At 38.2% G+C, this 14,110-nt stretch overlaps 1 protein-coding gene across 2 annotated transcripts in view; it reads right to left on the bottom strand.

The window, feature by feature from the left end:
• Positions 1 to 14,110, bottom strand: part of itfg1 (integrin alpha FG-GAP repeat containing 1) — a 109,305-nt gene that overhangs the window by 5,769 nt on the left and 89,426 nt on the right. For both annotated transcript variants that reach the window (XM_012961169.3, XM_012961170.3), the window contains exons 15-16: positions 4,871 to 4,995; positions 4,095 to 4,177 (exon numbers count right to left, since the gene is read on the bottom strand). In XM_012961169.3, the coding sequence (XP_012816623.1) occupies positions 4,095 to 4,177; positions 4,871 to 4,995 (208 nt within the window). The remainder of the gene's footprint in view (positions 1 to 4,094; positions 4,178 to 4,870; positions 4,996 to 14,110) is intronic.

Genomic DNA, 14,110 nt, shown 5'->3' on the forward strand with positions numbered 1-14,110 from the left:
TGCTCTGAAGTGCTGCATAAAGTGTGTTGGTGCTATAAAATAGTAAATAAAAATGAAATATGAAGGGCACTGCTCTAAATAAACTATGTTGCAGGTTGGATAAGACCTTCACCTCCTCAAGCAAATGCCTCTGAGGGATTACTTTAAAAGCATCATGCACTGCAATGACACAAAACAACCTTTTAAATATGTTCTGGCCTAGCCTAGCAGTCAGTGAGCAGAATAAGAATATAAAATGGCATATCATGTTGGAAATCAACTCGCTTAGCTCAAAGAGTGATACCAAATACACTACTAAATGTTGCAATTGCACAACTGTGCATTATTTGATTTCTGCAAATATGAATAGGCACTAGTTTTTGTTTCTATCGTTAGTTTTCTGCTGCAAGATACAAAGAAAAGCAACAGATAAAACAGTATGCACTGGGAGTTCAGTCAGTCCACAAACTTCTCCCTTATTCTAGATCAGAAGCTTCCCCAAAGGCAGATAAATGAGTAATTCTGTCAGATCCATCCCTATTCCTGCCCTAAGCACCTGAATGCCAAAGAGCATAGACTGAAAACATTCAGTGTTGGGGTGAGTCTGCTGACAGGTCTGGAAATTCACTGTTTTAGACAGAGGGAGCAATGATCTACATTGAGCCCATTACTATTTAATGTTGGAAATAGTGATCAAAAGAGAAGCGTTGTACTGAATATTTTACAAAGCAATGACAATTTGTTGTTGAGATTGCGTGTCTGAATGATGGGTAAGCTTGAGGGTAGCTAAAGAAATTACCACATGCTGCCCATAATAAGTACAGTGCTGACATTACAAAGACCAACGTACAATACACCTCTGGGTTGCCCTTGCAATTTATGCCAGAATTTGCTGTTTGGACCCTGCCCTCACATTTAATAAAATTCACCAAATGTGTAATACTATCTGTTACATAAGCTAAAAACATTGGAAAGTAAGCTGTGGATTCTGATTAGGGATGCACCGAACCCCCGACCCCATCCTGAAGGATTTGGCCGGATCCCGAACCAAATCTGAATTAACATATGCTATTTCGAAGGATTTACTCTAAAGTACATAAACTGGCCAGTGTCCGCAAAACCAAATGGGTGTTATAAATGCAATGTACAGTCTACTAGTGCATTTTGGTTGGACCAGATCACCCACACAATGGTACCACAGACTAATGTGTACCACCACTCTGCCATATGTAATGCCTTATGTTAAGGTAATTCCATACAGCCTGTGCATAACCAGGCTGCCATAGTGTATTGCAATAGACTTACAAACCACCCCTGTAAAGGAGAGGGAATAGGAACCTTGGACTTTTGAAAAGAGAATCTAGGTAGATAAATAAACAGGCCACCAAGACCACTTAAAGAAGAAGGGAAGTCATTTTGGCATTTTACTGCCAATAGATTTGCCACATTAGTGCCCCCTAGAATGCTATATTTAATCAGCAAAAAGCATTACTTTACCTAAGTGAAGAGCCCTAAAAGCTCCCTCTGATTGCAGCTGACATTTTAGCTTGGTCTTGGTAGCTTCCTGCTGCAGTTATAGCCATTGGAAGCTCAGATCACACATTCCAAAGGGAGGGGGGATTGAATTTTTATGCATTCTTATGGGAGGGGGGAGTAGGAGAAGGGAGGGGGAGAGGGAGAGAACTGAGCAGACTCAAGCCCAAAACCTGAAGGAGCCCTAAGAGAGAGGAAGTCTGATACCAAAGAGCATGTTTCCAAAAAAAGGAGACAAGAAATCCTGTGTTTCTTTTGATAGAGGACTCAGCAGCGTTTCTGTGAGTGCTTATGGCTGTATTAACATAGACCTTTTTGATAAAGCTTACTTAGTTTTTACCTTTCCTTCTCATTTAACAAGACACCGTTGGGTTGTTTTGTGTGGCCTGGCCAAGGAAGTGGGGACATAGATAGGACCACTTAATCTTAATGGCATTCGGACTTAATGTGTATTCATTCCTGCCCTCCAAATGACAAACTTAAGTGTTCATTGTGGTCTCTGATATAGGGCACTTAGGGCTGACTATCTGCAGCATTGCCCCCTAGGGTTTTGGACACGTGCACATAGCATTAGTCTAAAGACTGTTCAGATTGGCCCATTCCAAGCTTGTTATTCTTTAGAAAGGGGTGACATACATGGGGAGAACCAGCGACCGGTTACACAATGCAATCACTATCAGCCCGCAGAACCTCTATTGCTCCCTTAGTAAGAAGAAAATGTTACTGAGGAAAGTTGCCTGAATCATTTACCAGCCAAGTTTCTAAAGATACTGAAGGATGGGACTGGGGCTTTAGTGCTCTTTTAACCTCCATCTTGTTAACTGCAAGTTTAACCTAGCCAAAAAAACCCTTTTAAGATAGGTTTCCCTGCTGACAATTAAATTGCCTCGCATTGTGATTAAGAGTTAGAGGCGAATTGTAAAGGTTTGGACTTAAGACTATGCCAAAATAACTTGGATTTGAAACAAACCACAGGAACAAAATCAATATATACATATTAACAAAGATGCATCTGGAAAGATAGCATCAAGTTCCAGGAATTAACTGGCTGCTGGGGACAAGAACAGCAGGAATTCAATTTATGTAACTATTCTGTCGCCAGAAGAACCTGCCATGCATTTCCATTGTTGATCTCTCTGGTATTAAAAGAAAGGTTATTTTGGCAGTTACAATATGAGATGTACTTGATAGGTTAATCAGTCTAAACACCTAATTTAGAAAGCAATTTTGCTTTATTTAAATCCATTTAGCCAAAGACTGATTATTGCTCTTCTCTATGAAAGAAATTTAAATATAAATAGATCCGCAAAGTGATTCCACAAAATAATAATTGTCCACAATCAAACATAATTAGAAAGAAATCAGATACAAAATATAGTCTGGATTTTCAACAGGAAAACACGTATAAATGGCAGAAAGGTCTCCTTTAAGTTGCAATCAGAGCAAATGCTATGAAATAATTTGAAAGAAAATATAAGGGCAGACTCATTGAGCAATTGAATTTGAAGCGCAACTGGTATGTTTCTTTCTCCCAAAATGCAGCTTTTATTCCCCAGAATGCAAGTGTCATTTAACCTGCAAGTGTAGGATTGGGCCTGCTGCAGATGCAAAGGGAAGTCTGGTCAGGAGATGGTGGTAGCTTCTGGATTCCCCTGCAGCAGTGCCTGATTTAGAATGGAAGGAAGGAATGACTGAGAGGTGCTGAGAACAACTAAATTGTTTTTGTAACGGAGCCGCACACACAGATATATGCAGTCTGGGAGCTTACGCCATTTATTGTCAGGATACAATTTTAAGTGCACACCACAACAACTACACAGAAGTGGTAAGAGCACATCTGACGCAGGTACCATTAATGAAAGTGGTTTTAAGCGCAGCTGACAGCAGGGAAAAAGCACAAGCTGCCCACTGCAATTACGCCCTAAAATTTTTATATTTTAAAAGGGCACTTTTTGTATGTTAAGTACGTTCCTTCACAAATATAAGAAGGAGCCCAGTCAGAAGAGCAGCTTCAATTTACAACCACGATGCAGTGATGGAAGCCTACAGAAAATGCATATCTCTCTTATTTCTGCATATAACCATAAGTGTCTTGCACACAAGTCTTCATTTTACTTTTAATAAAGAAAACACATAATACTTTCCTTTATCAGTCAGACCTTATGTGCTGTTCAGAGATGCTCTGACCCCTCACTGCATGCTATCTGCATTCTTCTTTGTTGAATATACTGGATTTAATTTTCTGTTTTCAGAATGTTAATACGTTTCATTGTTTTCTTCCTATCATGTAAATGTAATTTTCTCTCTATTGAGAATGTGTATTTATGCAGACTGCTATTGCCTCTACTACAATATCCAAGCATACAAAATACTATTTAACAAAACACTCTCAAAGATAATGAAGATTTCTGGGCAAATTGCTAAACATACTGTAAATTGTGAATTAATATATATTATCATGTATTCAGAAGACAAGAACATTTAATGATAATCACATATTATGGACAAAGTGGCTGGAATTATCTATTAACTAAAGGGGGTTGAAAAATCCTTTTTTCTTTTAAGGCATAGCACATTATTACCTCCTGGGATTATCGTGTGGATATGGAATGACAATTAGCTGGGAATTTGGGATGATTGCAGTCCATTCTTGCATCCGTATTGGCTAAAAAAAAACAAGGAAACAATATTCCACACATGACTAAGCAAATAGATATGTTGTGTTTAAAGACAGGAAATCAAACATTTTCAATCACAACAGCTGTGGTTCATTCTTAATTATTTTGGCGTTAAACCGCCCTCAATAAGTAGAAGATAAATACTGGACACAATAGAGTTTTGTAGAGGAAAAAGTCATCCTTGATAACGGTTCCATCAAACATTTTTGATCATTCATCAAACATTTTTGATCATTTTTCAGACTATAAGCATCCCAACTATTTTTTTTTCTATCTAGTATAAGAATACAGGGGAACTGAAGCTACTCGATGTTTGGTCTTTGCGAGGTAGATAATTAGGTTATTATTAGATTATTTTGGTATCTGTGCACTGGTAATCTCTTTATCTACCTCACAAAGACCAAGCATGAAGTAGCTTCAATTTCCCTGTTAGCTCCAGTTTAGCTAATAAAAAAGCAGAAACATAGATTTTCCATGATTAAACAATAAGCAAATGTATGTTCAGAACAAGCTGTAATTATGTTGAACAAGGATGTATACTGCCCTATTAAAAAAAACTACTACACTTGTAGACAGCCCCTTCCCAACCACAACAATTTGATCTGTCCCTCCTGACCAAATGCATCTGAATACTGAATGTAAACTATTGATTTTTCAGAATGAAAGACATTTGTTCTAACCTTTTCTGCAGGAGGACGAGGAATACCCACATACAGATGATCTAGGAAGTTAGCACTACGGCCTAACCCCAGAACGTTGTACGGCAGCTGCAGGGATAAGTGGGCTGACTGGCTTAGCTGTCCAGCTGGAAAGAAAAAGAATTATGACTGTCAATGTGTGGTTTTGTTTTTACATTTTAACTCCCGTTCAGAGTCAGGTAACATAGAATAACAAATTCTAAAAAACACAGAGAGACTGGAAATAATTTGTGCAGTTCAAATATTGTATTACTCCGTAATTTTGGAATGTATATATATATGTATATACGTATATATGTATATATACACAAACATACACACATATACATACACACACACCTACATTGAATAAAACACAGATTTTTAAAATGCCACACCAATTCCTCCCCACCAATCTATTATATGACAAATGATCACATACAATAGTATGGTTGAATGAGGGAACCACAATTTGTGCAATCTCAAATCTGCTTGGCAGTGAGCCAGTTACATGAAACTCCAAATAAACCGTGGGCAGAGTAAATGTCACAGTAGGATCACTGACCTTTAAATGAAAACACAAGTTTTTGAGCAGTAGAAATAAAAGGAAGGCTACCTAAAGCAATGCGGGCAATGCCACAGCACTTACAATATGAACAGGTGATGCAGAGCTGAGAGGTTGTAAATAACTGATCTTCACTTCCTAATATGACGCTCCAAAAACACTACCCCCCCATATGTAATAAAAGACACTAAATGTGCCAAGGAGAACTAATCCATAGCAACCAATGAGATGTTTGCTTTTAAACAGGTGACCAGTAAATGCCACCTGCTGATTGGTTGCTATGGGTTACTCCTCCTGGGCATACTTAGTGCCTTTCATTACATAACCCATAAGATTCATGTCCATGCAGAGCTTTATTGCCACTAGGCTATTCCATAAACTTTAGCTGAAGGCTTGTGCATTTAATGGCCCAAAGTGAAAAGTTAAATTCTCAGATCTTAAATTTAAATGATGCTATGTGCTGAGCATATATAAATAAAAGTATTAAAAAAGACCATTCATTCCAATGTCAATATATTAAACACTGTTTTGTATTTTTGTTTTGTGATGTTGTAAAACCAATAAAAATGTACCTTTAAAAAAAAAAAAAAAAAAAGTATTAAAAAAAAGCACATAACACCATGGAGCCATAACTGACAAGGGCAAGCACTGATAGTATAACTCTAGAAACTCTGATGACAGGCCTGTGCAGGGATGTTGCATACTTTAAAGTCTGTATCTAACCTCTCAATTAAGTGGAAGGCTGTCTGAATCATAGCTGTGATTTCCACCCCAATAGGATTATTGAGTATACTACTAATGCTTGCTTGACTGCATACCAGCATTATAATGTGGCCCACTGAATGCACTGGTAAATACTAGCTTATACAATGTAAGCATAGAGTCATTATGGATGCACTGCAGACTCATAGCTAAAGAGGAACAACAGATTTGTAGTGCTTATAGTTTGTATCAGTTTAGTACTATGACCCATAACTATAAGCCATCTAATAACCTATGAGCCAGAGGGCTAATGAATCTACTGAAGTTCACTTCTAGGCATTCACCCTGTATTTTATATTTTACATAGGAGAGTTTCCTCTTTGTCCTTTTTGCCGAGTTTCTCTGGAACAGAAATGATTTTCCTCTGTTTATACCCTCTCTTTTTTAATAGAAGAAACACTTATGAATGTTGAGTAGCCAGATATACTTCTTCCACTTTACCCAATCATAACACAGGTGGATTTTGCTACCCTACAAAATTCCATAAAATAGCTAAACACAAACATGACCATGAATGGCAAGTGTATTTTGTATAAAGGTCCTGGAGTTCCTGTCCAGATGAGTAAAACCTTTATGAAACCTTTGTTTCAAACATATGAAATATGTATGAATTTAAATTACAGTGATTATAAACAGGAAAGAAAAAATAAAAAAACAATAACAGCACTAATTTCTAGTAAATGTGCCTTCCAACTATCACAAGACATCTTTAAAAATTGACATTTTGCTTTTTTCAACCATTCAAGAAAAGTAGGTCTCTTTGACAGACAGGTAACCTCTGGGACTCAACCTACTTATCCTAAAAGCTTGGAAAATATCCAACCCAGATAGCCTATAAAGGTTTCACATAAATATGCTTTCCCTGTTTAACAGACCAAACATGCACACTAGAAGTTTCCAGGCTGTGGGGCTGATCTCCTAGGGGGACCCAAAGCAATAAAATCTAGAATGAAAGAAACTTTTGTGAGGTTCTCTCCTGCTCCTACCAATACGATACAGTTTTATATATTGAAATACCTTTCAAGGGAGGCAGTGAACAATTGTTACACTGCATTGTCTAAACACCTATGTTCTACACTTATGTAGTAGTTATATGTCTCCATATCTTTAGGCCCCTTAAAGGAGAAGGAAAGGTAAAAATTAAGTAAGCTTTATCAGAAAGGTCTATGTAAATACAGCCATAAGCACTTACAGTAATGCTGCACCGAGTCCTCTATCAAAAGAAACACAGGACTTCTTGTCTCTTTTTTTGTAAACATGATGTTCCAGTGTCTGACTTCCTCTCTCAGAAACATCCTTAATTCCAGTGGCCAGAGTCTAGGAAGTTCTCTCCTGCTCCCCCTCCAACTAGAATGCTAAGAACTCCCTACCCCCTCCCTAAGGAATGTGTGATCTGAGCTATAATGGCTAGACTGCAAACAGGAAGCTATTTAAAATGGCAGCTGCTATCTGAAGCACATGGAGAACGCTTCTAAAGCTGTTTACTCAGGTATGGGAATGGTTTCTGCAGAATAAATATTGTTCGAGGTGGCACTGATGTGGCAAATCTATTGGTAAAATGCCAAAATGATTTTCCTTTTCCTTTAACCAATTAGGTAAAAGATGCATTCAATTTCTTTGGTTACTTTCCTACAATGTTCCAAGAGTATCCATTACAACAAACATTCATGGGCAAACATGTATGGCCATGGTATTCAATAATCTACAGGCTAATTTGTATATAACATGTAAATCAGCTTTATTCTCCCTAGCAGCAGATGAGAAGTTAACTCCACAACCTGCAAGTTCACACCCAACTGGCCCACATTATGTCAAACAGGAAGTAACAGGGACATTTGAATAATGGAAAATCCCAAGGGACACAAAATGTAATATTATTGTTTATCTGAAAGACTAACATTTTATGTGTGGTAGTTGATGAAATAGATGGAAATATTGAGGATATAATATCTTATAGTGACTTTTTTTAGGACAGTATCTAAAACCTTTCTTACTGTGTTCGGTGTAAATATGCTCATGCTGGTATCCGGCTGTGGGGTGTATGATGTGGCAGGTTATCATTAACACTGCTGTTCCAGTGTAATTTGCTTGTCACTGTTAGTCACAGAGACGATGAACAAAGTGTCTAATTCTCCAATAGCTCAAAAATCTGTTCTTTCACACCCTTGAATTGACAGTCTGCTGGGAAAATGCACTCATGTCATGTCATTTCTCACCACCCACAGTAAAAATGGAAATTGTCCACACCGTGTAATTAATGTTATTCACTGCTTGAACTGCTGGGGAGTTCAAATGGTAAACAGCTTGTCCACTCAACAAAAACACGAGCTGTAATCCAACTATAAAGCAAAGCACTATGCACACACTATAATATATATATATATATATATATATACATATATATATACATATATACTTTGCGTTATAATTGGATAACATCTTTATGCTTCATTTAGGTGATAGTGATGTTGCATGATGTATTAAAAGATATAAAGATATACCGTTTCTAGAAAATAATGTTATGTAAAGTTGGGCAGTTTTGGGGAGAAGTTCTGAAAAAGTAACTTTTGGTGCATGAATGGGGGTGGATTAACTGGTGCTCATGTGAGGCATAAAATCTAAAGGTCTGTTTTGACATCCAGCAGGAATGCTACATATACAATTAGGATCCTAGTGCTTGTCATACACTGAAATACTCACTTTTGTAGTTAGGTTAAGCTCTGCTCAGTGAGGGTGTGATCACAAAATTCATACAGACAAAGACAAGAGATCCTCTGCACTTCACCCATTATTAATATATAGGACATTAGGATGTTTGTGTATGTAGCTGCCAAATACTCTTTAAACAAAACAGGGATAGTTGTCCATGTATTGCAACAGTACTTAATAAAAATTGCTTAACTTTCCCTTTTTGCTATAGTTTATACAGGAGTATTGGCCAACTCCCATCATGCCAACTTTAGTCAGGTAATCCCTATGGTGGCCAATAAAAAGGGTAACCATTTGGATGTTTTAACATTGAAAGCAAACAAGCTGCAGGTAAAAGCTAGTCCCTGTGAAAATTAATGAATCAGATGAACATGATTGTAGGACTGGCCAGACCGGGGATGGTTTTGATGCAGTTAGCTTGAATATAGTGCAATATATGGAACAAAGGGGAGGGTATTTTGGTAGCTAAATGCACAATATTTCTTAATGTTTGAAATATCTTGATATAGGCAAGTGCAAAGGATTTCTTGTTTTTGTCTCTGTGTTGCCAAATCAACATATCTCTGCCTGGTTTGGCCACCTAGCTTTCGGACCATATTAATCTGTTGCAATCCTTTAGGAGGAGATTGCAATACAAGAATAATGTGGTGCTTGGGATTTTATAATTTAGCAGCTAATTTTGGCATATTGACACTCTCCAGCAGAATTATTTAGCTTTATATAGGTTCATTTACAACCCTGTTGTCTGTAAGGGCAAAGGCGCATGGGGTGTCTTGTTGCCAGCTCGGACAGGCATCTTAACACCCAAAAATACCTGGTGCAATTTTAACTGGAAATCTGAACATCTAATGTGACCGAAAAAAACAATAACTCTATCACTACACTGGTGTAAATTAGCACCTATTTTAATAAATAAACTCTATATCGTAAGAAGAGGATATTTACTTCCCTTTACTTGGCATGCAAAAACTATGAAACTATCAAGAGATGGTTGCATAAAGTTTTAAATAAACTTTCCTTCACAGTTGAGTTTAGTCTCCATTGAGATGGTAGCAGACAGCAGGACTAATTTACAAAGCTGGGTGCTAAATTGCACAAATTCAGTTGCCCATAGTAACCAATGAGCAATTAGTTTTGAATATGAATATAGATTGATTGGCAAGTGCACTTGTGAGGTTTAGCACCTATAATGTTTATGTCCAGTCCAAGAAACAAAGAAAATAAAAAGATAAGTGGACCAATGGAAACAATAAAGCACATTTACAGCAAGGAAAGGGAAGAATGAATAACACCAGAGTAGAAATGTGTATAGAGATACCACTATAGTTAATAACAACTAGACCCACATAAAACAGTCACTCTGCAATTGCAGCTCTCAAAATTAAATATTTTTTCTTCTCTGGCCACTACATCATTACCTTCTCTATGAACATCTCCCTTCACAACTCCGTTATTCATTCTGCTACATTTGTTCGGGCACATCAGTTCCACTGATGTTGATGTCACAGCTATTTCATTCTATAATAAAAGCCTCTCCTGTGTTCTTGGGGATTCTATGAAATACTGACAGCTATACACCTCTGTAATGTTGCTATCCTCATAGAGGATAAAACCCCTCAAAAATATGAAGATAATATCACCATGATGCTCTGTTTTAGCTAGAGAGAATGTGGGGGCTCAATAATAAAAGATGTAAAGTTTGGCAAGTTATATTAACCAAGGAAACCATTTAGATGGTTACAGTTGTAGGATCCAGAAAACAGTTATCCAGAAAGCTCCAATTTACAGTACTACCATCTCCCATAGGAGCAAATAATCCTTATTTTTTAATGATTTCCTTTTTCTCTGTAATAATAAAACAGTCTCTTGTACTTGAACCCAACTAAAATACAAATGAATCCTTATTGGTGGCAGAACAATCCTATTGGGTTTATTTAATGGTTACATGATTTTTAGCAGACTTGGGGTTTTCCAGATAAAGGCTGTTTCAATAATTCCCATACATTCTGGATAATAGATCCTATACCTGTACTTTATAACAGCCAATCACTGAATGCTTTTGGTCCCCTTGATGTTCTAGCGGTTGCATGAGGATCACAGTAAACAACCCTCTACATTTGGTTGGCAGGCACTCGTTAGTGAGTAAATGTACAGGGCACCTCTAGAGGGTAGAGAAGAATAAGAGATGGGCTGCAATGCAAGCAGATCAGATGTTCACCCATCCCAGTAGGACAAGGCATCCTGGACTATCATAAACGAAAATGTGCTGCCCTTCCTAATGTCCTTGAAATATCCCTGTGGGAAAGTCATTAACTTTTACAACACCAGCATAAACCACTTACAGAGAGAGAAAACCTTTGTATCTAAAAGTGGTAAAAAAACAGGAATTTAATAAGATTAAGGAGGAGTCCGGAGTAGAACAGGTAATCTGCTTCTGAAGGGTTCCATAAAAGGCCACAGAATTATATTGCCTATAATCCAAATTGCCATTCAAAATACAGAACTGCACAATAGGAGCACTTATCAGCTATACTGCTCAGATAAGTGCCTTGATTTGAGGCAGTCTCCATGCACTTCAAAACCTATTAGCAGTACACACTAGTATTTTCCAACTTAATGGTACAGTAACAAAAAAATGATTGTGCATCCAAGTGAGTAATATACTATTGCACTGCAATGGTAAGGGATAGGGCACACAAGGCAGACTGTCAACCTGCAGGTAAGACTTGGCATTCGTTGACGGATATTGCCTGCGTGTGACTGCACCCAGGCGGATTCAGTCCTTCCAGGTGCAGCCACAAGCATAGGAAAGGATTGTCAGCCTGTGGATAAGCGGACAATCCGGCCCTTGTGCCCTTGCCCTAAAACTTGTGTTTGATCCAGAAACCATAGTATAGTTTATATAAACAAAGCTGCTGTGTAGCCATGGGGGCAGCCATTCAAAGTGAAAAAAGGAGAAAAGGCACAGGTTTCATAGCAGATAACAGATATACTTTGTAGAATACAATGGAAATCTACACAGCTATTATCTGCTTTGTAACCTGTGCCTCTCACTTCCCTTTGGAGACCCTCTCTCTCTGGGGCTACTCGCGGTACTCCCGTCAAGTGATCCTCATTTGGGGTTCCCCCCGGTACTCACGCCGGAAGACCCTCTCTAGGGCTCTCCCTGGTACTCCAGCCAAGCGGACACCCCCTTGAGTCCTAACCCCGGTACTCACGCCCGAGCACCCACTGGATTAGGCAATCTCCTGAATTTAATACTGTTATCCCTGACTCTAGCTATGAGTGCTGGGGGATCTTAATCCCTCTATCTCCTGTAGGGGCGATGTCTGCCCACTAATTAACCTGTCTCCCACTCCTAGAGTGAGCTATACCTCCGTGCTACTATCTAAAGGCTAACCCGTTGTAAGCCTCTAAACAGAGGGAGGTTACAGAGGTAACACACCACCCAGTGGCCACTGCCTGAACTACAGGGAAACTCCCCTTTTCACACAAAAACAACTAGGACCACCTTTAGGTGTCCAAATCTCATGAGGCAACCCTCTAGTGCCTGTCTAAATGGAAACACTCCTGGGGGCCAATTTTGGGGATCCCTACATAAACATGATATTCCAGTGTCTGACTTCCTCTCTCAGAAACATCCTTAATTCCCGTGGCCAGAGTCTGCTCTCCTGCGCCCCCTCCAACGAGAATGCTAAGAACTCCATCCCCCCACCCTTAGGAATGTGTGATCTGAGCTATAAAGGCTAGACTGCAGGCAGGAAGCTACCTAAAATGACAGCTGGTATCTTAAGCAAACGGAGAACACTTCTAAAGCTGTTTACTTAGGTATGGTAATGGTTTCTGCAGAATAAATATAGTGTTCTAGGTGGCACTAATGTGGCAAATCTTTTGGCAGTAAAATGCCAAAATGACTTTCCTTTTCCTTTAAGGGATTCTGTCATGATTTTTATGATATACTATTTATTTCTAAATTACAGTATTTACATAGCAAATGTAATTCCTGAACCAACAAATGTAATTATACAATTTCAGAAGGAGCAAGCGCTACACATTAGAACTGCTTTCAGGTAACCTATTGTTTCTCCTGACTTGGATTTCTTACTATTGAGTGCTATTCTGATATCTACTGGGAGCTGCTATCTTGCTACCTTCCAATTGTTCTGCTGATCGGCTGCTGGGAGGTGGGGGTGATATCACTCCAACTTGCAGCTCAGCAGTAAAGTGTGACTGAAGTTTATCAGAGCACAAGTCACATGGCTGTGGCACTCTGGGAAATGAAGAATATGGCTATCCCCATGTGAAATTTCAAAATGAAATATAAAAAATTCTGTGTTTTTGAAAAAGAGATTTTAATGCAGGATTCTGCCGGAGAAGCTCTATTAAAAGATGCATTTTGAAAAAACATGTTTTCCCATGACAGTATTCCTTTAACAATGGTTAGCATTTATCAAACAAAATGAACACACACTGCCAAACAAGCAACAGAGTGAGTATAAGTTTTAAGTTCACTTTGATTTGTTGATGCCCTGCTAAAATACTGTTCTACATACCTCCTGTTTAGCTACTGCACAAATTACCAGCATAAAATACGTCTGACAAACGGCTGATGCTCAGCAGTATCTGTGTTTAAGTAACCATGTCTCATATGTATTTGATTTATTCTTGTGGGATGCTTATTTTTTATTGCTTATTAAAATGCCACTTCAGCAAAAAAAAAAATGGCTGTAAAAAGTCACATTGTGTATAATGACAAAGGACTAAGGATTTGCTCTTGCTGCATATGTTAAAACACTCTCAGAAATAATTATTTTCTATTTTTTAAAGGGTCACTACACTTTTATTTTAGAATTATACCTTGTATTTATCAATATATCATTATTTTTCTTGTTTCCACCTCCCCAGGAATCTGAAGGGTTCCATAAGCTTAATTTTATTATACAATTACTAAATGCAAAAATCTGTCCTTCAAACATGTAGTATGACCAATAATCAGCATTATAAATGGCAAATGTTTCCAGTCTCTGCACAGTAATACGTGCTTCTCTGTATCAGCCTTTCATTTCTTGCTGCTATAAAGTCAAAACGCACAGAGAGGTATGTCCCTTTATCGACTGTACTAATACAGGAACAGTAGGCACTCATTTTTGTTAAACAGCTTGTGATATATACAGAGAATGCGAACACGCCTTGTAACTAATGGGTTC

The sequence above is a fragment of the Xenopus tropicalis genome, chromosome 4, assembly GCF_000004195.4.
Source record: "Xenopus tropicalis strain Nigerian chromosome 4, UCB_Xtro_10.0, whole genome shotgun sequence".
Taxonomy (NCBI): domain Eukaryota; kingdom Metazoa; phylum Chordata; class Amphibia; order Anura; family Pipidae; genus Xenopus; species Xenopus tropicalis.